General features: G+C 44.9%; 1 protein-coding gene across 4 annotated transcripts in view; it reads left to right on the forward strand.

The window, feature by feature from the left end:
• The window catches only part of ARHGAP26 (Rho GTPase activating protein 26), a 414,131-nt gene extending 394,327 nt beyond the window's left edge, over window positions 1-19,804 (forward strand). For all 4 annotated transcript variants that reach the window (XM_026499014.4, XM_026499015.4, XM_057306962.1 and 1 more), the window contains 2 exons: window positions 5,075-5,166; window positions 13,779-19,804. In XM_026499014.4, coding sequence (XP_026354799.1) covers window positions 5,075-5,166; window positions 13,779-13,867 — 181 coding nt within the window. In that variant the 3' untranslated portion in view covers window positions 13,868-19,804. The remainder of the gene's footprint in view (window positions 1-5,074; window positions 5,167-13,778) is intronic.
• The last annotated feature ends 1,352 nt before the right edge of the window (window positions 19,805-21,156 follow it).

The raw sequence follows: 21,156 nt of genomic DNA on the forward strand, positions 1-21,156 counted from the left end.
TTTTCTTTAAAGTTTTTTAAAGCTATTTAATTTTTTGAAGTTTTTTGAAGCTACTTAAATCCAAAAAAAGAATCAATTAATAAAGATCCCCTGCATAATCTCTCTGCTATGTAGATCCTAAGCCTGTGTCTCTCCCAAACTTAGTCTCTGCTTGCAGACAACCAAAATGTAGAGCCCGATTATAAAGCATCATGAGCGTTTGGAGCCTTGACAGTATTTTCTTGTCCATCTTTTTCTCATAGCTGTTTGTTTGTTTGTTTGTTTCTGAAGGATGGGTCCAGCAGAGAGGCTTAAATAATTTATAACACTGAGTCTCACTTTAAAAAAAAAGAAAACCCATGTTATTTATATATACAGATGTATATATTAGTTTATTCTCCTCCAGGTACTTTCCAGTCTATCATTGCATTCTATCGTCCTGTGAGAATGAGGGGAGAAATGGCCTGAACCGTCTTATAGAGAAAGAAAACTAAGGCACAGAGAGTGGACTGCACAGTCACACCAGTGGATGAGAGCCCTTCCAGAATTCAGGACTTCTTGTCCTCAACTCAGGACTCTTTCCTCCAAACATATGGGTGCCCCCAAACCTAAGGTTCCATACCACTCCCAGCCCCAGAGCCTGGCCTACACTTCCTGGTTTTCTATCTAGCTTTGTGCTGGAAGGTGGGAAAGATAGCTTTTCCATATGCTCTTTTATCCCCCCCCACACACCTGGGAATAAGGTTAAAATTCAGATCATATTTTTCTGACACTCAAGTTATTTCCTCATTATTTCTTAGACATATTGGGCACTTTGGGAGACGTTAACTTTCTAGGACGCAAGATATGGCATGGATCTAACCAGAGCCGTTCGATCACTCATTGCCCCATGAAGACCTGAACCAGAGCAAACTACCGTCACCTTCCAATATGCCTCACTACACTTAGGAGAGGCTTGGTTATTAGCAGAATGTGTTTCCTTCATTTTGAACAAAGGGAAGTAAAATCTTCAAAACACTGGTCCCTTGAACAGAATGGGCTGGGGGACTCAGGATGGTAGAATCATTCAGGTAAAAAACTGAACATATTCTCTACTTTGAGGGTATTTATTTTTTTGTGTCTCTGAGTTTGGAGGCACGTTGCCTGTCCAGTAGCTCCACTTCTGTACTCCCTTCCATCACCAAACATATTTTCAGGGTGTTTTTCTTTAGCTACTCCTTTCTATCTCCCAAAGTATTTCATGGTTGGCAGAGCACAGTGGCAATAGGATCTGCTACCCTAGTAGGGTAGGTTATGGTAGGGTAGGTAGGCGCCACCCTAGTGGGGTCATGGTTATTCAGTACTGCCCACTCTGGCCATCATTAAAATAGCACCATTTGGATGACGCTATTCCACAGCACTTTAGGAATCTGCCATTTTGAAATAGGAAAGGCAGACTAGGGCTTGGAATCATCTGTCACAGAGCCAAGGTGAGCACAGATAGAGACCCTGCCGGGAGCTAGACCATCAGACCTAGCCAACAGAGGATTAAAATCCCCTAATTGCCGTTGTGGTATGCAGCTAAGAGGTGAGGGTGTATCTGTTGTTCAGGTCCAGTGGGGCCTTGCCCCCAAATCCACTTCCAGAGTGTGAAGCTTCAAATTTCCTTCCCCTGGCAGAGCTTTTAAAAGTAAATACTTAATTAGACCTAATAAATGGTCCCCTGAACTTCTACATAATGTCTCCTCTGGAAATGACTCCCTCTCCCCCCTTCCAAGCATTTTTAGTCCTTGTTAGTTCAAACTCAGGAAGGAAGATGCCTTTGATAGCACAACAGAGGAAGGTTCGTAGAGGCATATTCCCTTCACATTTCCCTTTCCTGTCACCCCTGGAGAAGCTCCCAGCCGCTAAACCATAACTTCCCTTTACACAGTGGTCCTGATCAAGCTGTTGCATCCTGCCAGTCTAGCTGGCCCCACCTCCCTGTAGTGTCATCTGATGGACAGTGGGTCGTCATTTTGCAAGGTTTGCAAGGGCATTTGAGGGAAGCTCCTCTGAGTGCTTTCCTGGCCATGTGCCATGCTCAGAGGCAAAAATTAAAAATGAACCAGCAGAAGGTTCCAAACTTGTTCATGCCCTTGAAGGCCAGCTGAGGTCTGAAGGGCACTGCTTCAGGAGCAGCTGAAGGCACCTCAGGCCCTCTGTGTCCAGCATTGAGATGCACTGCAGAGAATGGGGAGCTAGAGAGCCAAGGATGCTTGGTGGGAATTTTAAATTTTTTTTAGTCAGAGCCAAAGCCTACAAACACAACCTCTGTGCCAACAGGATCTGTTTTGGTAGGAACCCTACCTAAAGCAAACTGCTGGGGCTTTTGAGAGCGAATATAGCATAGGACTCTGCACCTGTTGGGCTGACAAACTTTAAAAAAAATAAGACTTCCCCCCAATAGAGTTGCCAGGTTTAGCAAATGTTTAGCAAATAAAATGAAAATACAGAATATTTAGTTACATCTGAATGGTAGATAAACAGCAAATGATTTTTCTTACTATAAGTATGTCCCATATAGTATTTGGGACATACTTCTACTACAAAAGCATTTCTCATTGATCTGAAATTCTAATTTAACTAGGTGTCCTGTACTTTATTTGGCAACCTGGTCCTGGGGAACAGGAATAGGAGGAGGTCTCAGGGGAAAAGACCCTCTTAAAGATGGTCAGTCACCTGTTAATCTTAGAAAAGAGCAAGACCCTTTCCTGAACTTTGTTTTTATTTTTAATGGGTTATTTTATTGTCATGTCATTCAATTCCAGAAGCCTAACATTAGTGGAAAATTTACTGCTCTTGAATGAGAAACTTCAGCACCTGAGACCATTTCCTCTGCTTGATTCCTGCTAGATAACCCCCCTCCCCCGCCTTGGCTTCCCTGGTTTGCCCATTTTGCCCCATTTCCTTTATTTAATGAAGTTAATAAGTAACCTCTATGAAAATCCAGTTGGAGGAGCCTTGCCTCAGATGATCTTACCCTCATCTTTGATTTTTCTCAACCCTGGTCTCTGCCCACCCGCTGTGCCCTATCATCTGGGAACAGTGACCTTGGCTAGTGTCAGATGGATTCTCCTTCCACCTCCCAGGCTCTCCTTGCCTGCCAGTTTGGGGTTTGGGCTATTTTATCACCTTTTACAACCAGCCAACTCCTCCTCTCAGCTCCCACTCCCTCAAAAACAAAAACAAACTATTTTGCCCTCCATGGAAAAGTTGCACAATGAATGTTTGGCACTTGCCGACAACATGGAGACTTCGTTTAGTTAGATCACAGAACATGCCGCCGGTGCAGAACTGTATTCTGACTTTAATGACAATTATCCCAGAACTGTTTTCTACTTAAAGCTCATGAATTCTGATGGCTCTTCTTTCCTTCATTCGTTCAAGCAGATCTACTTCATTTTCTTCCACCTTCCCAATTTTCTCCCACCTGGCCATCATCTGTTAGCCACTAGAAGATCAGAGAAAAGAACAGTAAACTATGCCCAGCAACAAATTCTGGATAATCATTTATTGTGATCATTGTGCACAACAGAACTTTTAAACTGTCTTTCCTTCAGTTTCCATGGATCCAAGATTAGACGTTCTAGATGCCTGATCCCAGTATAAGTGTCCACCCATCCATCCGTGGCTCCTCTTTCTCAAAGGGAAGCTGGATTTGGTGACTCTGAGAAATAACAGTTCCATAATGACCCAAGACCCCTGCCTCTTCTGATTTTGTCTGGGCTTAACTAAGACTAGCCCTTCCTCAGCTTAATCTCATTTGGCCACTAGAAATCCGTGAGCCACAGGGCGTTTAGCATCACTGGCTCCTGGAGGCTTTCTGTTAGTCAAATGAAGCTAACGTAATAGTATCTCCCTGGAATAATGGTTTAACCTGGAGGACCTACTTGCTCTTTTGTTTTTCTGCCTTGGAGCCCCTAAATGTGCTTCCTCAGAGGGCTCAGAGTTAGAAGAGATTACTTTTAGCAAATAAAGAGCCAGCTTCTGACCGTTAAATGTCATTTGTCTTGTGACTCTCGAGAAGTCCATAGATCATTTGGAACTATTTGGATATCAAAGCAAAAATTGACAGAGGGTAATAGGATTTACCAGTTCTTAAAATTTACTCTTTAGAGCATGGCTTAGCAATCTATGGACCTTGGGTCAAGTCCAGCCTACCACCGGTTTTTTCTAAGTAAAGTTTTGATGGAACGCAGTCATACAAATTCATTTACATGTTGTCTATGGCTGCTCTTATGCCACAAGGCAGAGCCGAGTAATTGCCACAGAGACGGTAAAGCCCACAAAGCCTAGAATATTCACTGCTAGGCCAATTACAGCAAGAGTTTGCCAACCCCTGCTCTAGAACGGTGGTTCTTAGCTCTCGTTGCATGCTAGAGTCACTTTGAGAGCTTTTCAAAAATGATTTTGATGCACATATATACGTCATGTTCCCTCTCCCTTCTTCCTCCCCACACTCCCCACACACATTCATGTAAGTACTCATACACACAACTTATCTATTCCCTGCCCTACCCTGGGGGTCCGGGAGTTCCAGCTCTGGAATCCTGCTCCACCAGCCCAATGAGAAATAAGTAACATCTGGAAGAGAGAATGTCAGCCCATGACCTAGAGCCGAAACATGGCTTTGTTAGAATTTCTCCTTTTTGACTCACTGAGCATTGCCAGTTTTCAATAACGTCTGTTGGGAGTGTTCTCCAGAGCAGCTAAGGAAGCTCTTTCCTGCCCCCGCCCCTTTTCCCAAACTACTCCTGCTCCAAAAATGGGTCCCAGCCTGTGCTCCCACTGTTCAGGTGTCATAACTTCTAGGCAGAGTTTCACATGGCACAAGGTGACTCCACAAGAAGTGTGGTTTCTCGGGGCTTATGGCTTTTCTCTGAATAATTCTCATTTTTCTCTGGTGACCTTTGCAACTTTTCCACCTCATGTTTTGCCATCTGGCTACCTTGTCAGGCTGTTGCCGCAAGAGACAACGAGGTGGCTTGCAGGGAAAGGGAAGAGGAGAGATTAAATATCTGGGGCTTTCAGAAGGTTTAAAAATACTGCTAAATAAACTCCTGTTTTCACACAGCACACCATTCCGGAAGGCGAAAGCCTTATATGCCTGCAAAGCTGAACATGACTCAGAACTCTCGTTCACAGCGGGCACGGTCTTCGACAATGGTGAGTTTCTCATCCCCTTGCAGAGCTATGGAAGGGGTGGGGGAGCAAATACATAACTGCATTTTTCAAAGTTCCTACCCCCCCAAAAAAAATACAGTCTCACTTGAATGGGTAAGACTGAAAAGAAGTGTGTGTGTGTGTGTGTGTGTGTGTGTGTGTGTGTGTGTGTGTGTGTTTGGTGGGGTCTTTCCCCAAAATAAGAGAGTAGCGGCAGGATTTCTGGAGGCACTGTCAAGAGTGGACAGTGTACTGAAGTCTGCATTTTGACAGACGCGGCCTCATGGAGCAGTATTGGACATGAAAGGTGATTGTGTACCTGGACAGAGCTCCGCCCAGCACTTGGCAGTGGCTTTGAGGGGCTGGGGGCTGGGGGCTGGACAGAGGATAGGAGACAGCAGAGCAGAGAACAGGGATCCTGCAAGTGGTCAGCTCTGTGTGGAGACTGGGGCACACGTTCTGTGCCTCTCTTCCTCTTGGGTTCAGTGGCATTCACTCTCCATAGTAGGGGAAGCATATTTCTAGGCTAGCGGGGCACGGGACAAGCTCGGAGTCAGTGCGCCTCCCTGCAGGCCTGCTTGTCCTCCCGCTGACGGTTGGGAGTGTCGAGTAGACTTCCTCAGTGCCATCTCCCCGAATACTTCCAGCTGTCCTGCTGGAGTAGCCTGTGGGAAAATGGATTCAGGGCACCTGCACTGTAGGACTGGGAACCAGTCTTACTTGATGTACCTTTTTCCTGTTGTTTTTTGTTTGTTTTCCTCTGTAACAAAAGGAAAAGGTAGTATTTTTTAAAGTGAGTGTTGATGTCATAATTTGTCATAACTTATCATTTACCTGAGAGAAAAATCAGGATTCTGGGAAAAAGCCAGAGTCTCTGTAGTAGCTGAGATTTTTGCCAGATGAAGTTCTCCTTTGGGGTTAATCTTTCCGGATCCTTGGGTGAAAGGGTGCTTTGTTTTGCCCACAGGAGAAACCCAAAGCAGCTTCCTGACTTCAGGAAGTGGACATTTTCTGGGGCTGCCTTCTCGACATCTGATGGGGTGGTGGCAAAGTTCCTGAGCAGGGCTGAGTGCATGTTGCCCAAGTGTTCCCCTTCAGGGCTGAATGCCCCACTTTGGCCTAGGTCACACCTCCTGCCACCTGCTTGAGAGCCAGAAATACAGGGCAGCCAAGGCCCCCACCTTGAGTGCCTGAGCTCTAGATTCAGGCCACCAAAGCGCAAGTCCTGGCTTGACCACCTGCTTCTGTGTGAACTCCAGCAACCTCTCTGTGCCTCAGTTCTGTCCTCTGTCACATAAAGATAAGAGGGTTGTGGGGGAGAATTGCATTGGTGCACATCATGTATTTAAGATAGTACTCAACACATTAAGCATTCGGTGTTATTATTATCATGATGATGATCGCCATCATTATGCCCCTCTCAGAGCCTGATGTTCTGATAGTTCACGGTGACCCTTTTATATTTGTCCCTCCTATAACACAGGCCTGGCTCTTGACTGGGCAGTAGGTACTGCACCTTGACTCTCTGAGTCCCGGCTATCTGTAGCAGCCTTTAAGCCAGAGCAGAGATGGACTCCTGGGGACAGCATTGAGTGCATCCCCATGCAAAGGGGCAGCCCCCTGTGTGCCCAGGCCCTGCATTCAACGTTGCAGAGCTAATAATTAGGCATGGGGAGACAGAATGGGGAACAGGTCACAGAGCACCTGGGGGATTCCTAGGTCACACTTAGACCTTCTCAGCCAGCAGGGGCAAGGGCAAGCTCATAACTGTATGTGGCCTGCTGGGCTCACGTCCTCTTTTACGGTTCTCTAAACCCCAAAAGCACTGTCCTTAAACCTTTGCTCCATTAACTTTCATTTGGGTGCTTTTTATACCCAAGTGCACAGCCAGCCAGCCCATCTGCCTCTCCTGTCAGCAGCTAGAGCATTCAGCCCTGGCAGAGCTGAGGTGATGTGGGTCCACTGAAGGCTGTCCAGAGCCATGTCACTGACAAGTGTGCTGTGCCCGAATAGGCCCATGTGATGGAATCCCAGCCCAGCCATAACATGGCTCAGTGTTCTCAGCAGACAAACCCGCGTGGGCTGCATGCAGGCCTTCTGTGTCCTGCTCTGCCAGCAGGGGCGGGCCTTCTGCCTAGAGATGAGCAGGATTTGAGACATTCCCACATTTACAGGTGAATCCAGCATTTAAAGTCTGTCCTCTGAACCGCAATTCACTGCTCCTGGGGGCAAGGGACTGTCATGTTCCTATCAGCTATTCACTGTGACTGCACAGAGGACCCCTGATCTTAGGGGCAAACTTGGTCTAAACTCTCAGAAGGTATGTGTATTATGTGTGTATCTTGTATGTGACTCCTTTTTTTCAGTGCAGCCCTCTTCCGTTTTTTTTTAAACAACTTTATTGAGATACCCACATACCATACAATTTGCCCATTTAAAATGTACAATCCATGGTTTTTAGTATATTCAGAGTTGGGCAACCATCACTACTATCTAATTTCAGAATATCGTCATCACCCCCAAAGAAACCCTGTAGCCTTTAGCAGCCATACTCTATTTACCCCCAGTCCTGCTCCATTCAGCCCAGGGAACCACTCATCTACCTTCTGTCATTATCTATTTGCCTGCCCTGGGTATTTCATATAAATGGAATTACACAGTATGTGGTCTTTGTGACTGGCTGCTTCCACCTAGCATAGTATTGTCAAGGTTCATCCCTGTTGGAGCGCACATCAGGACTTCTTTCCTTTGTATTGCTGGGTAGTCTTCCCTTGTGTGGATATACCACATTTTATTCATCTGCTTGTCAGTTAAAATGGCATTTTGATTATTTCCACTTATTGGCTGTTAGGAGCAATACGGCAGTAAACACGCATGTACAGATTTTTGTGAGGACCTGCATTTTCAGGTCTCTTGGTGATAGACCTGGGTGAGGGTGGGGGGACTGCTGGATCACACAGTAAGTCAGTAAACAGTTGAAGGGGTTGCTTCATGTCACATTCCCACCTTTTTAAGTCTCCTTTTTGCAGTAGCTTAAGTAGCTAACCAAAAAGAAAGGAAAAGAAACCTAGGTGAGTTTTCACTGCCAATCCCTTTCCTTCCCCACAGGGTGCTCTGCCTAGCAGGTCCTGGGGCTGCGCGCACCACACAACTTGGTCATCATCATAAATCCTATAATGATAAAGGAGAGCAGGAAAGAGGTTTGGTTTAATGAGTCAGAGGCCTTATCCACGCCTTCCTGTGGTCTCTGGGAGTCATGGCAGAGGTCACTGACACTAGTTTGTTTTTAACCAGGAATGCCTTTTCAGATTCCCTGAAGAGCAAAAGGCAAAAGGAAACTACAAAGAAAACACCTCTCAGTGTTGACTGAACTGCAGTCAAAGAAGGAGCTGACAAAATGTGAATCCACTTTTTAAAGATTTATTTATTTATTTTAGAGAGAGAGCACACGAGTGGGGGGAGGGGCAGAGGCAGAGAGAGAGAATCCCAAGCAGACTCCCCACTGAGCAAGGAGCCCGACACCAGGCTTGATCCCACGACCGACCCTGAGATCACATCCTGAGCTGAAACCAAAAGTCGGATGCTGAGCTGACTGAGCCATCCAGGTGCCCCATGAATACACTTTTTGTGGTGATTCTTAGAAAATGCTACATATACCCCATTTTCCCCCTCCCTGCACCTCCATTGGAGAAATCAGGCGTTAGGGAAGAAAAAGCTGTTAGCACCTTAGGCAGGAAGATCATTTTCCTTGTTCTGTCTCTTGCTAGTTTCTTTCTGGAGACATCAGGTAAGAGCTGTTTAAGCTGGATGCTGTGTAGCCATCAGATTAAATCATCAGACCAATAGGAAGAAAGTTTCTTAATGACAGGCTTAGAGAGTTCCTGTGTGCTGTCTTTTTCAGGATCAAGAAGAATGTATAAGGAGGAAGAAGAGGGAGGGGAACCTTGAGGGGAAACTCTGTTATTTCATAATGATTAATCCCTCCAAGCCTTTGGATTCCAGGGGCCTGTGCTGTGAATCTGGGATGGCTGCTCAGTCAGCTTTTGGACTTTGTGCAGGGGGGAATGGATGTGCAATACTTGGAAATAACTCCACTGTCAGCCTTTGCCAGTCTACTAGGAAATAGCCCATTTCACCGGGAGCACCTCAGATAGTAACTGGAAAGAGAAATAACTTGTGTTCCCAGGAACATTAGTCATTTTATGGCAGTGTGATTAGTGATACCTGGAAAATTCACATGGTATTCACTAAAATTGGGTTCTTGGGATACTTCCATCAAGATTTGAGGTGGGCTGGATCCATTCATTCCCAGGATATGGGGTACAGCATGAGTGCAAGGCAGGGCTGCCCCGGGTTTCCTTTGCAGATAGAGAACATCCTCCCAGGGGGCCACCGAGCTACTCCACCAGTGGGGCTATGGGGGGAGGTCCTCTATGGAGTCTTTTGGATTCCCCAGCCATCTCTACTGCCAAATCCAAACACAAACCCAAGCCACCTCTATCTTTCACCCAGGTGTTTCCACCAGCTGCCTACATAGTTGTCATGTCCACTCTTGTTCCCACAAGCCATTCCCTATGCAGCAGCCAGAGTGATGTTTGAGAAGCACATCATGTTATTCTGCTTCACATACTCCTGGCCTCCTATTCCTCCTAGAATTATCGATGAGTGCCTCCACAGTCTAGCTTCTGCCCCCGGCCCTCCCTTCCCCACTTGATTCACTGCAGCCTCACAGGCCTTCCCTATGTTCTCAGTGAGGGTCAGCAAACTATGACCTGTCAAATCCAGCCCGCTGCCTGTTTTTGTAAATAAAGTTTTATTGGAACATAACCTCCCATGCCCTTTGTCTCCATATAATCTATGGAGCTACAATGGCACAATTGAGTAGAGACACACATTTACGACCTGGCTGTTTGAGAAAAATTTGCAGACCAGTGTTCTGAAATCACACCAAGCTTTTCACCACCTTAGTTAGGGCCTTTGCACTTGCAGTATCCACTGCCTGGCTAGCTCCTTTAGATCCTTTAGGTTTTAGCTTTTTGAGCTCCTCCCCATACCCACATCCCTATCGCAGTCTCTGTCTCTTCCGTCATCACTCCCTAAAATTATGTGCTTATTTATTAATATATTGCCGCTATCTGAAAGCAGAATCTTTCTGCTTGCTCTGTACTGTGTGCAAGGTCCCCTAGCACAGTGTCTGGCACAGGGTAGATACTTAATAAATGCTTGTTAAATGAGTAAATGTATTCAGCTCCACGAGGGTCTGGGCCTCTTCCAGCCAGTGCTTCTTCCCTTTGGAACAGTCAGCCATTAGAGACCGTAGTCACATGCTTGCTCCTCGTCCACAGCGAGAGAGGGGAAGGAGAGAGCATGAGTTGTGTATACAAGGGTGTATGGAGTATGTATGGCTGGAGCTGAGAGAAAGTGGTTGGCAGGAAGCACATCCATGTCAGCAGCAGCTTATATTAGATGCTTGTTGGGCTGGAGAGCTGCCTGGGCAACTCACGGAAACACTCTGTATGTTTATATAGCACATTGGACATTGGTGCAATTCAGAAAGTTGGACACTGGCTCAGTTCAGCTCAGCAAGTACTTATGAGCATCGATGATGTCCAAAGCATTGAGCTCGGCAAAAGCAGTAGTGGTTAGACCACAGACTCTGGGGTCAGATGTCCTGGGTTCAGATCCACCTTCATCACCCACCAGCTGTGTAGTATTGGGCAAGATGCTTAACCTCTCTGAACCTCAGTTTCTCAACTATAAAATGAGGATAACAGCAGAATCAACTCCAGAGTCATTCCGAAGATGAAAGGAGATGAGGCAGGCAAAGCATTTAGCCGAAAGCCCACCACTTAGGCTTGGTCTCTGGAGTCAAACAAGCTGGGTTCAAATTCTAGTTCTACCATTGTGATCCCACACAAAATAAATTACCTTTCTGAGCCTGAATTTTCTCATCTGTAAAGTACAGATAGTAAAGTACAAGCTAGGATCTCTAAGATCAAATAAAGTGATAGATGTGTAAAGCTCTGAGCCCATTGGCTGCTTCCCAGTCACTATCTAAGTGTTAGCTTCCGTCATAATTCACCAGGCAGAGGGGAGTCATTGGGTGAGACAGTGCAGACTGAAATGTCTTTAAAAAGGGCAGGAGGAGCAAAACTTAACACATTTGAACAGCATTAATAGGACCCATAAACAATGTGCAGAATGTACCATGAGAATTCCAGGAGTTTGGAGAAAAGAGGGAACAGGTAGACTGGATTCCATGCCGGTATTTATGAAGGAAGTAGGGCTACAGCTGAGCCATGATGTGGGAGGACAGGAAACAGAAGACAACAGAAGTGGGGAGGACATCTGATGTTGCCTCCCTCCTCCATCAGTGAATGAGAATTTGCATTTTCTTATCACCACCCTCGTTACAGAGGCATTTGGGCACAGGAAAGTCATAACCCTTACCTTTCTTTGAATGAGTTAAAAATAGAGATCCATGGGTCTCACTCCTAGAGATGCCTCAGGGTCCAGGACTCTGCAGTTTTAATAAGCATCCAGGTGATATGGATGGCCTGCTACCAGGCCTTAATGAACCCGGATTGAAGACCCCTGTGAGTCTACAGTCTAACCTGAGGGCTACATTGTCACCTGCCATCTCCTGTGACATGGCTCTTGTTTGTCAATGTGGAGGGCCTCCTTTATCCCCTCTCACTCTTCCCTTATTCTGCAAATTCCATTTTTAATGTTTGTAGACGTTACCACCTCAGCACCTGAGCTGTGTTTGAACAGCTGGCCAGGAAGGGAGAATGTCTGAAAGTGAGGAAATCCATGTATCTGGTGGAGTAACAATTCAACTAGGGGCTCTGCTATAAATTAGGAGGGGTCTTTTTTTGTTTTTATTTTTAGTTGGTTGGTTATTTTTTCTAGGCCTTTTATTTGGGGGAGTGAGTTTGTTTGTTTTGGTTCTGAACATTTGAGTTTCCCCGAAGCTTGGGTGGGTATTGAGACCAGGCCCTTGCCAGGAGAGTCCCCCTATTGACTAGCCCAACTGTGTCCTGGCTCTCTGCTGAGTGCTTTCTCCATATTGGCCCCTGGAACTTCACAGGAACCCACTGATGGAGTGAGAGTTTTATTATAACCACTTTAGAGATGCAGAAATTCAAGTGATCTTAACGTTGTTAGCTGGATGGATGGGCGGAAGGCAGTGGTGTTTGGGTGCTAGTGTCTTAGGGATGGGTTGAAAGGGTTTCATCATTGGAGATGCCAGGTTGCTTTTAGTTGTGTTCTCCATGTTACTTCTCTTCCAGACTCCTCTTTGTGTAGGTGTCATGAATCTGAAGTACCCTTACTATTTTTGGTTTATTCCTGAAACCTAGTGATACAAAATTATGCAAGCATTTTGGAGGCCAACAATAGATGTTTGACCTTGTCTTTTCCTGAAGAAGCATTCAAGATTACATTGGCGTTGATCTTCTCTAAGCCTTGATGTGTGTCCTTTTGCTACTCTCCCATTGCTTCCTTTTGTTTCTGTTCTTGCTTCTTTCCCTACAAACTGAAACTAGAGTTATATAGTAGCAATGGGGGCAGAAAATCTTTTCTCACACAAGCTCAGGAAGTCACTTAATTGGCCTAGGAAGGGACTAAGGGAAAATTTATTCTTTCCAAACAACCTCAGAAAATTGGGAGTTTTCCTAATACATTAAGAGCAAATATGCTGCCTTTCCCATTAAGAGTGATTTGTATATTCCCAGTTCACAAGCATGAATAACTCCCCCTCATTTCCAGGTCCCATGATTCCGTCGCTCTTTCTTCCTGCTACTGAACTTAGCAGACTCAGCTGGATTTTATATAATCTTTACAATATCACTGTAATTTCCACGAAGATGGATTGTGATAGCACAGAATCTTTTTTGGATATTGAAAAATAAATGGAGATTTTGAAAGTTGCAAGAGAGAGAGGAAGAAGACAGCTTTCAGTCTTGTATGTAGGAGGGAGGAAGATTCTAGAGAACAGCAAAGAAAACTAAGAAAGGGTATAGGTAGAATAGAGAGGGGGCTGTTCAGAGGCTACAGAATGCAAAAAAAAAGGGAATTTGCAGAGAGGTTAGAAGCAAAGGGTAAGAACTTAAAGGGAAGTGAAATGTATAAGTAGATTAGTGAAATGCATGCCACATATCTTTAAAGACTAGTTCTTAGCCTCCCTCCCTGGGCACTACACTCGGTACATAGGCAGTCCTGGGTAGGTAGATGGGTGCCATGGATGGATGGATAGATGGATGAATGGTTAGATAAATTTATGGAGCACTGTAACTGACTTCTAACCTAAAAAGTAAGAATCTGTCACCTCTTTCTGGTTTAAACCAGCAATTTCAGAAAGTCTAGGAAACTCCTAAAATTCTGTGCAAAACTTTGAACGTTTCCTTTTGTGTTATAAAGAACATTCGGAGTAACCCTTATTGAAAAACTTATGTCCCACAAAAAGTTAAGAACCCCTGGTTTAAACAAGTCCTAGAAATGTATAATATAACAAGCGATATAGCTCATTTGTTCTCATGCACACACACAAGTCCACCACCTGCCCTATCTGTAACATCTCCTCTTCTCACTCTCTCTCCCCTCTTCCTGAACAGTTCATCCATCTCAGGAGCCTGGCTGGTTGGAGGGGACTCTGAACGGAAAGACTGGCCTCATACCTGAGAACTACGTGGAGTTCCTCTAACCGTGGGCCCCAGCAGACCTGCTGAGCTTTCCATGGTATCCATGACGACTGCTGATTCCAGTGTCGTAGGCCGTTTCTCTCTGCCACTGAGAAATGCAGGGTGACTGACTCTGTTACCACCTGTCAACACGAATGTTTCTATGAACTCTGGTGTCACCCATCCCCATGATCATGTCAGCTGGCATGTGGTGATACTGCAAGGAACAGAAGTAAATCAGCAGTGGAGGCGATTTTTTGATAACCGAGAGAAAGGCTTGCAAAGCCGTTCCTCTCATTTAGCGCCCTAAGTAGGGAGCATTCATTTTGTTTCAACAGTCATCCAAACCCCCAACCTTCCAAAAAAGGAAGTAAAAAAGATATAAGTGGTCCTCAAGAGCGTGCAGTGTAGCTAAATCTAACAGTGCTGGGCATTGGCTCTGAGGCCCAGGCTGGGCCCATTGCTTCTATTTACAGTAGACACTCACTCTCCCCCACCTCTAAATACTTGAGACCCACAGTGCTACAGGCAGCTGGGTCTGTCTGTTTGCATGCAGGAGAGAGAGGGGTTACTGTACTGTTTACATAAGATGCAGTCTCTCACCATCTCCAAGCAGCCTTCGCCAACCATCAGCAGAACTCAGCTCAGTCCTCTCGAGCAAGGAAACACACACACACCCCATGTTCCCCCTCCCAAGCTAGGAACTTCTCTGCCACCGAGCACTGCCATCACCTCGTAACCACGGCAACCCAACCTACTCTGAAACCAAACCAAAAAAAAAAAAAAAACACTGTTTTTGCATGACATATTTTTTCTCCCCCCTCTTTTTGGGTCATTCTTTGAATGATTTTCCAACAACCTGTAGCAGAAGCTCAAGGAATTAGAGTGGTCTGCTTGGGGCAGACAGAAGAGCGGCTGGGAACTTTTCCCTTTCTGATGAATTTCAGCAGCATCAGGATATATTTGGAGCAAACTTTAGTAACTTCTTAAGATTAAATTACATACTGGCTTAATACTTCTGTTTTTCCATGCAACTAGTGTTTGCTTTCTAGGGGGCAGTATGGTGCCTCCCCATGGGCGACATCCTCCCTTTGATTGTTCCTTCATGGTCTCCCATTCTGTGTCCCTTCCCCTGCCCTTGACTGCCTCTAGCCCCTCACTGACCAGCCCCATTGGCAGTGCCCTGGGCTGCTGAGCACTGGCGCCCTGGCGGCTTTCAAGGATGATTTCCAGGCTAATCCTGTGGCCTGTAGTTTTAAAGGACGTATATGTTCACTGCCACTCAGAAAAAGGGAATTGTTCTCAGGCTTTTGAGACACAAGACTAATATTGTAAGCCATTTTGATTCAGGAGAACACCAAAAGGTTGGGGCATGGAAGGTGGAATGGGTACCTTCTGAGAAAGACAATTTCCTGGTCCTGAAGGAGCCGGTCTTGTGGAAGACAGCCAGGGGTAGGGAAGTTGGACCTGGATGTTTCACATTCACTTGGCCTTCAAAGGAACAGAGTTCCCAGTATCTTCCACATTCAAATGTCCTTGCAAGAGTGACTCTGGGCAGACAGACTCCAAACTGATGATGGACTCTTAAGCTCCCCAGGAGCCCCTCAGGTTGGCAGTGTCTCTCCAGAGTGTTTCCCGCTTCTGGAATTCCTCTTTAGGGAAGTTGAAAGACGAAAAGAAAAACTTGAATTGTGTTGAATTACTGTATCTTTTACTTTTTTTTTTTTTTTTTGAAGAGATGAACTTGTAAATAGAGTGATTTGAAATATTATATGGCAAAGTTTTATATTTGATAATCTTTAAGCTAGTTGCTCCACACATTTAAGCTTTGATTGTTGAGTAGGTGTGTGTAAGAGGGAGAGAGAGGAGGCAAGGTTGAAGAGAGTCAAGGTCGTCCCCTCTCTGGCCTCGAGGAAGGAGGACCCGTTTCTACGCACTCTCTGCTGGCTCTCGTTGGTGGGCGTGACACACTGGTGGTATTCTGTCTTCTTTATCCACATGTGTTTTTGAACTTTTCTTGGGCTTTGAATTTGGACAGAGAAAGAGCATTTTCAGGCAATGAATTTTTCAAAGAACTCTTGCTCAGTAGTAAGAGAAGCTCAGGATTCACATAGGTGGGGCCAGGAGTTAGGTTGTTTGTTTGTTTGTTTGTTTTTCATTTTTCTTCTCAGGTGTATTTCTTGGTACCCCAAGATGTCAGGACAGAAGGCGACGGGGTAGTCGCATGTTCCTTATATCTCATTCCTCTGCACATCTTCCAAGGCTGTACACATGAGGCCAAGCTATTTTGTAAATGTTGTGTGTGTGTATCTAAGTTCTAAGAAAAACTGGCTTCTTAGGATCTTGGGTCCTCAAGTATGCTGCTGCTTTCCCTTTCCCTCAATATTTCCCTTCTTGTTCATCTCAAATTTCCTATAACCCCAGAATAAAAGAAAAACTCCAAAGAGGGATGCAGGCTGTGCTGTTGTTACAGCATTACAGATGATTTTAAATTTAAAGGAGTTTGTCGTTATGATTCAGTTCATCAGCTCAAGGATTACACAGCTATTATGCAAGAGCTCAACCAGCAGCAAGTGAGACACTACCACTACCAATTCCGGGAACGAGAATTAAGACTGGATAAGACCAAGATAGGACTCAGGAAAGCTATCACTGAAAACCCAGGATGAAGGAGAACACACCAACTGGCGACACTTACTCCCTGTAGACTTGGAACAGCTTGGGAACCTGTTCAGTGGAGCTTGAGAGGACAGGCATACTCTGTGCCACTGTGCTTTCTAAATGGCAGGAACGCCAAATAGTGGGTTTTGTTTGTTTGTTTGTTTTTTTAAACACATTTGCTGTTTTAAATTGTCACCTGCCTCAATGGAACCTTAACTAGAGCTGACGTGGAGGAGCAGAAGTCCCAGGCCCTGATTTTGGGAGCTCCTCACTGAAGCATAGCTATCGACACTTGGCCCCAGCTTGATCACTTGGACGCCTGTCCCTCCTTCTTCAGTTGGCCCTGCTTTGAAGCCAGAGGGGAATGGAACTGCTGCCAACGTGAATGTTTAGGTAGACCCCTTCCCAACTTCCCTGTGGCCATGCTGGGCCTGTGACAGATGGCTGCTCTGCTTCCTTTCCCCTGCCAGGCTCACCTCCTCCTCGTTTGCTCCAGAACTGGAGATACCAGTAAGAATATGAGCCAACAAACGGGGAAGGAATTTGACAACTAGAAGTAGGTTTTACCCTCTCTACCGTCTCTGCCCCCCGCCTCCTAATTCTGCTTGAATAGGGAACTTCAGGGCAGATTAGGAGAGTAAACAAGGTATCAGAATGGAGGACTATGGACCAAGATCCCTGAGATTTTCCCAGGAACCTCCGTTTCTTTAGTAAGGCCCTGCGATCATGCACACAGAGCCTGAATCTTTACGTGGGCATTATGATCCGTCTCACTCCTCCTTCGGGTACTCCAAGAATTCCATAGCTACAGAATTTCATGCTGTGAAAGATAACTAGTTTCAAATCCCTGCCCCCAAATCCCCTGCTCAAGACTGATGATATTCTCTTCTGCTTTCAAAAATCGACGTGTAGGGATGGACCCTGTATAGCACAGCCTTCCTTAGTATCCTCTAATTGGAGCCAGTTTCTCGCTTAGTGTTTTAATATTTCTACAGCCAATATGTGGTTACCTCTGTCAGACCAAACTGTCTTTTTCAACGTAATTCTAGTTCATCCCCTTTTGCTGAGTGCTTTTTGGACAGAGAGGCAAAGAGAAAGAAGCTAAGCAATCAAGCATTGGCCAATTTGCATTAGCGGGACAGAGCCATGCTAGTGACAAGACCATTTCAGGCATTTCCAGGACTCTACGGTTGTGTCTGCCGTGCCTGTAGCTCAGAGGGAAATCCTTATACAAACTATGTCTTCTGACAACAGCAAGCCCAGTCACCCCAGAAGTTCTGTCTTGACTACAGAGACTGCAAAAGCATCCATGGTTAAAGGGTAGGGAGACAGAAATAATCAGCTAAAGGTAACTTGATCCCCTATTCATGACTCTTTATTGGCACCTTTCATCCTCTGGCTTCTTTTCCCAAAAGCAAGTCTGAACCAACAGTTGTATAGACACAGGAGTCCCAAGTACAACAGCGGCCACCATGGCGGTCACAGTTTGCCCTAGTACAGAATGTTTTATGAGCCACCATATTACCGCAGTAGGTAGCCAGCCTTGAAGAAACCAGATAGCTACCTGACTTTAAAAGGAATGTCCTAGGTATTCTATTTCCAGAGTTATCTGTCATCTCTGGCAAACTTGACAGTAATCCATTACCTAGACAACCCTGCCCCACATGTCTTTTAAGTCAACTGGGTGTCCTGATGTCCTCTCACACACCCTTAGCTGGTGTTTAAAAAATTTATCTCATGTTCAGATGTGTTTGGCAGCCACGCTGATCGGCTGGGTGCTGAACCACTTCTCTGTAATTGTAGCATCAAAGTGACAACAGCAGAGCAGTGAACCTTGCACAATCCTACAGCATGCCTGAGACAAGACTCCAACAAGTAATAATTAGCTTGCTTCCTTTCGCCGCCTACAGTACTTGTCTAACTAAAGAACTTCCCAAAGCAGAGGGAGAGACCATACAGAGGATCCAGATGTCATTCCGAGCCCCCAGCCCTTTCTGAAACGTGGTCTTCTGATGGAAGCGTTGTATTTCGGGGTGAAAAGGTATTGGATGTCAGGTAGCATGAGGAGTGGAGAGAAAGAGAAAGGTGAACCACACCGAAGAACTTGGGATTTTTTTAAAGAAGGATAAATATAGTTCTTAACGGGGAAAAATCGACCACAGAAAAAGAGCACAACTGATACTTCTACAAAAGTTTTCACGGGACTCTACAAGATGGAAATGTCTTTCAAGGTGGAATGCTGTAGTGAGTGAAGGCTTGGTACAGTCCTAGACCCATATAAAAATAGCAGTTACTATTATATGAAAATTCTTTTGAGTGTAATCAGAACCAGAGTATCGATAATCAAAATGTCCAATTTCTCTGGAGCAGTCCTAGAGGGTTAAGACATTCCACACGCACCATTTCTACAAAGTTGTCCCAACAGACACCTACGAGCAACTACCTTGGGTATTCAGGTGCCAGGATCATGCTGGTACCTGTGGAAAGAGGTTCATCTGATGATTCTAAAGTGTCTGTGTGTTAGTGTGTGTTTGTGCATGTGTGTGTAAAGCACACGTGTACATCTGTAAAGATACAGCTGCTTATATGGAGACCCACAGAAGCTGGCATTGCTGAGCCTTTGCAGCCTCTAAGATTAAGAATTTGAGAATAAGAGAAACGAGAGGCTGTTGATTGACTGTCAAAATGATCAAAGATGTAAATTAAGTGCCATTTTAAAACTTCGTATTTATCAAATGATTACTATCTACCGCTGTATTCCTTATTAACTTCTTAAAAGTTGTGTTGGAAAACAGATCAAACTCATAAACCTTTAGTAGGTAATACTAGGCTAGTGGTCACAAGCACTCTAAAAGACATTTTGTCCATATTTTGGAGAAGAAAATATTTGCATGTTTATCTCCTAATTTAGGCTAACTTTGAGTATACTGTAAAGTGCTGTGTGATACATTATCAATAAAGTACTTAAAAATGGCACTTTAATTTTTTTAAACCATAAATTATGCACTGTTTTAAACTTCAGTATTGAATATTGACTGGTGTGTAGAATCCAATTCTGTAATTAAATAGTAATTTGTGACTAGAATAGAACTTTTCCCCTGTTCTTAGTAAATAGTCTTGCCATGTTGAGGCTGTTTTTTTAAAATATGCTTCTGCGTCACTAAGCGTATCTATAAGGAAAATCCAGTTTCTGTTGAGTGGCCTCTGAAACTTGGCTTTCTTTCATTTGCTTGGTTTATGTGACAATCCTTATGAAACGAGTGGAAGTATGATTTTGGAATTAAATGACTTTTCCATTTTGGTGGCACGTTTGTTTCTTGAGTTTCTGATAAAGTTTTGACATGATGCCTATTTTCATATTTCTTCAAACAAGAGTATGAAGACATGCTCACAGGTCCCAGGTCTGGGCTCCCGAGGCTGCTGATAACAACTGCGGTGCTGATTTTTGACCTGCTGTGGGGAGTTCTGCTTTCCTTTAGGAAAGGTCTAATGCTGGTGAACGTGAGGAGCTATGAAGCATGCCATCCAAGCCCCCAAAAGCCATATTCTACTTAATGTTTCTAAATTTATCTCCTGGAAGACAATTGTTTTTATTCTTCCTGCATTTGATTTTCAAATCCACTCTTTTGTGGAAGTTCATTAACACCATGTGGGATAGTCAAAGAGCCACAACACAGACAGTCCCACCACACAGCTGGGTGTGTCCCACAGGTTTGTACATCATTTGTTTAGAATTTGTAACATGTCCCAGGCCAGCTCCTCCTACTGAGTCTTCTCATTCATCGTGTCCCTTCCAGACATATTCAGAGTTGCAGCCTGGGACCCGGGTTTATAACTGACTCCCAGCTTTTGTGGTGAGCACAGAGGGCTCTGAAGGAGAGGGAAGGGGAAGACTCTGGGAGAGGAGGAGGAGAGTGGGGCTCCCCTAGTGCCTGGTTTTGAGGGGGTGCCCACTTGAGTGTGTGGGTCATGCGTGAGCCCCTCACACTGTGCTCATTTGTCATTTAAGAAGGCACTGGCTTCCCCCTGTGAACAGCACAGGCTTACAGCTCTTGTGCCATCACTGAGCTTACGCCTGCCCTGGAAAATTCTCCAAGCATCGGAAGCCTCCTACATGCATGAGGTCACCTGGCACCTAGGGGAGACCTTCTGAATGGCACACAGCTGTATCCAGTGTCCATCTTGGGACCATGAGATATATGGTATGTATTTGTGTGTTATCTTTGTCCTTGGCCTTGCCAACAGACTTGGCAATCACTTCACCTTTTGTGTCTTTTTAACAGAAAAGATTTCATTTTCATTTTGATTTTAGTAACCACTCAGCAGAGCTCAAATTACATCACGCCTTGTGGTTGGTTTAGTGTTCTTTACTTGTTAGCTCTGGCTGCGTGATTGGTTAAAAGAGCACCTTGGTTAGAAATGGCCTTGATTGACACTTGAAATTAGGTAAACGAAAGATTTTCTTAGACCCCAAACATGTTTGCTGTCTCGGGAATTAAATCAGGGCTTTAATTCCTTCTTAGATCTTTCAGTCTCTGCTCAGATACCACACATCTCTCCTACCCAAATGTGTCCATGTCATTGGCTTGCCCTGCTTTTAATAACACTAAACTAAGCTGCAACTAATCAACTAAGCTGGGTTAGGCAGAAA

Source organism: Ursus arctos, unplaced genomic scaffold, assembly GCF_023065955.2.
Source record: "Ursus arctos isolate Adak ecotype North America unplaced genomic scaffold, UrsArc2.0 scaffold_5, whole genome shotgun sequence".
Taxonomy (NCBI): Eukaryota; Metazoa; Chordata; class Mammalia; order Carnivora; family Ursidae; genus Ursus; species Ursus arctos.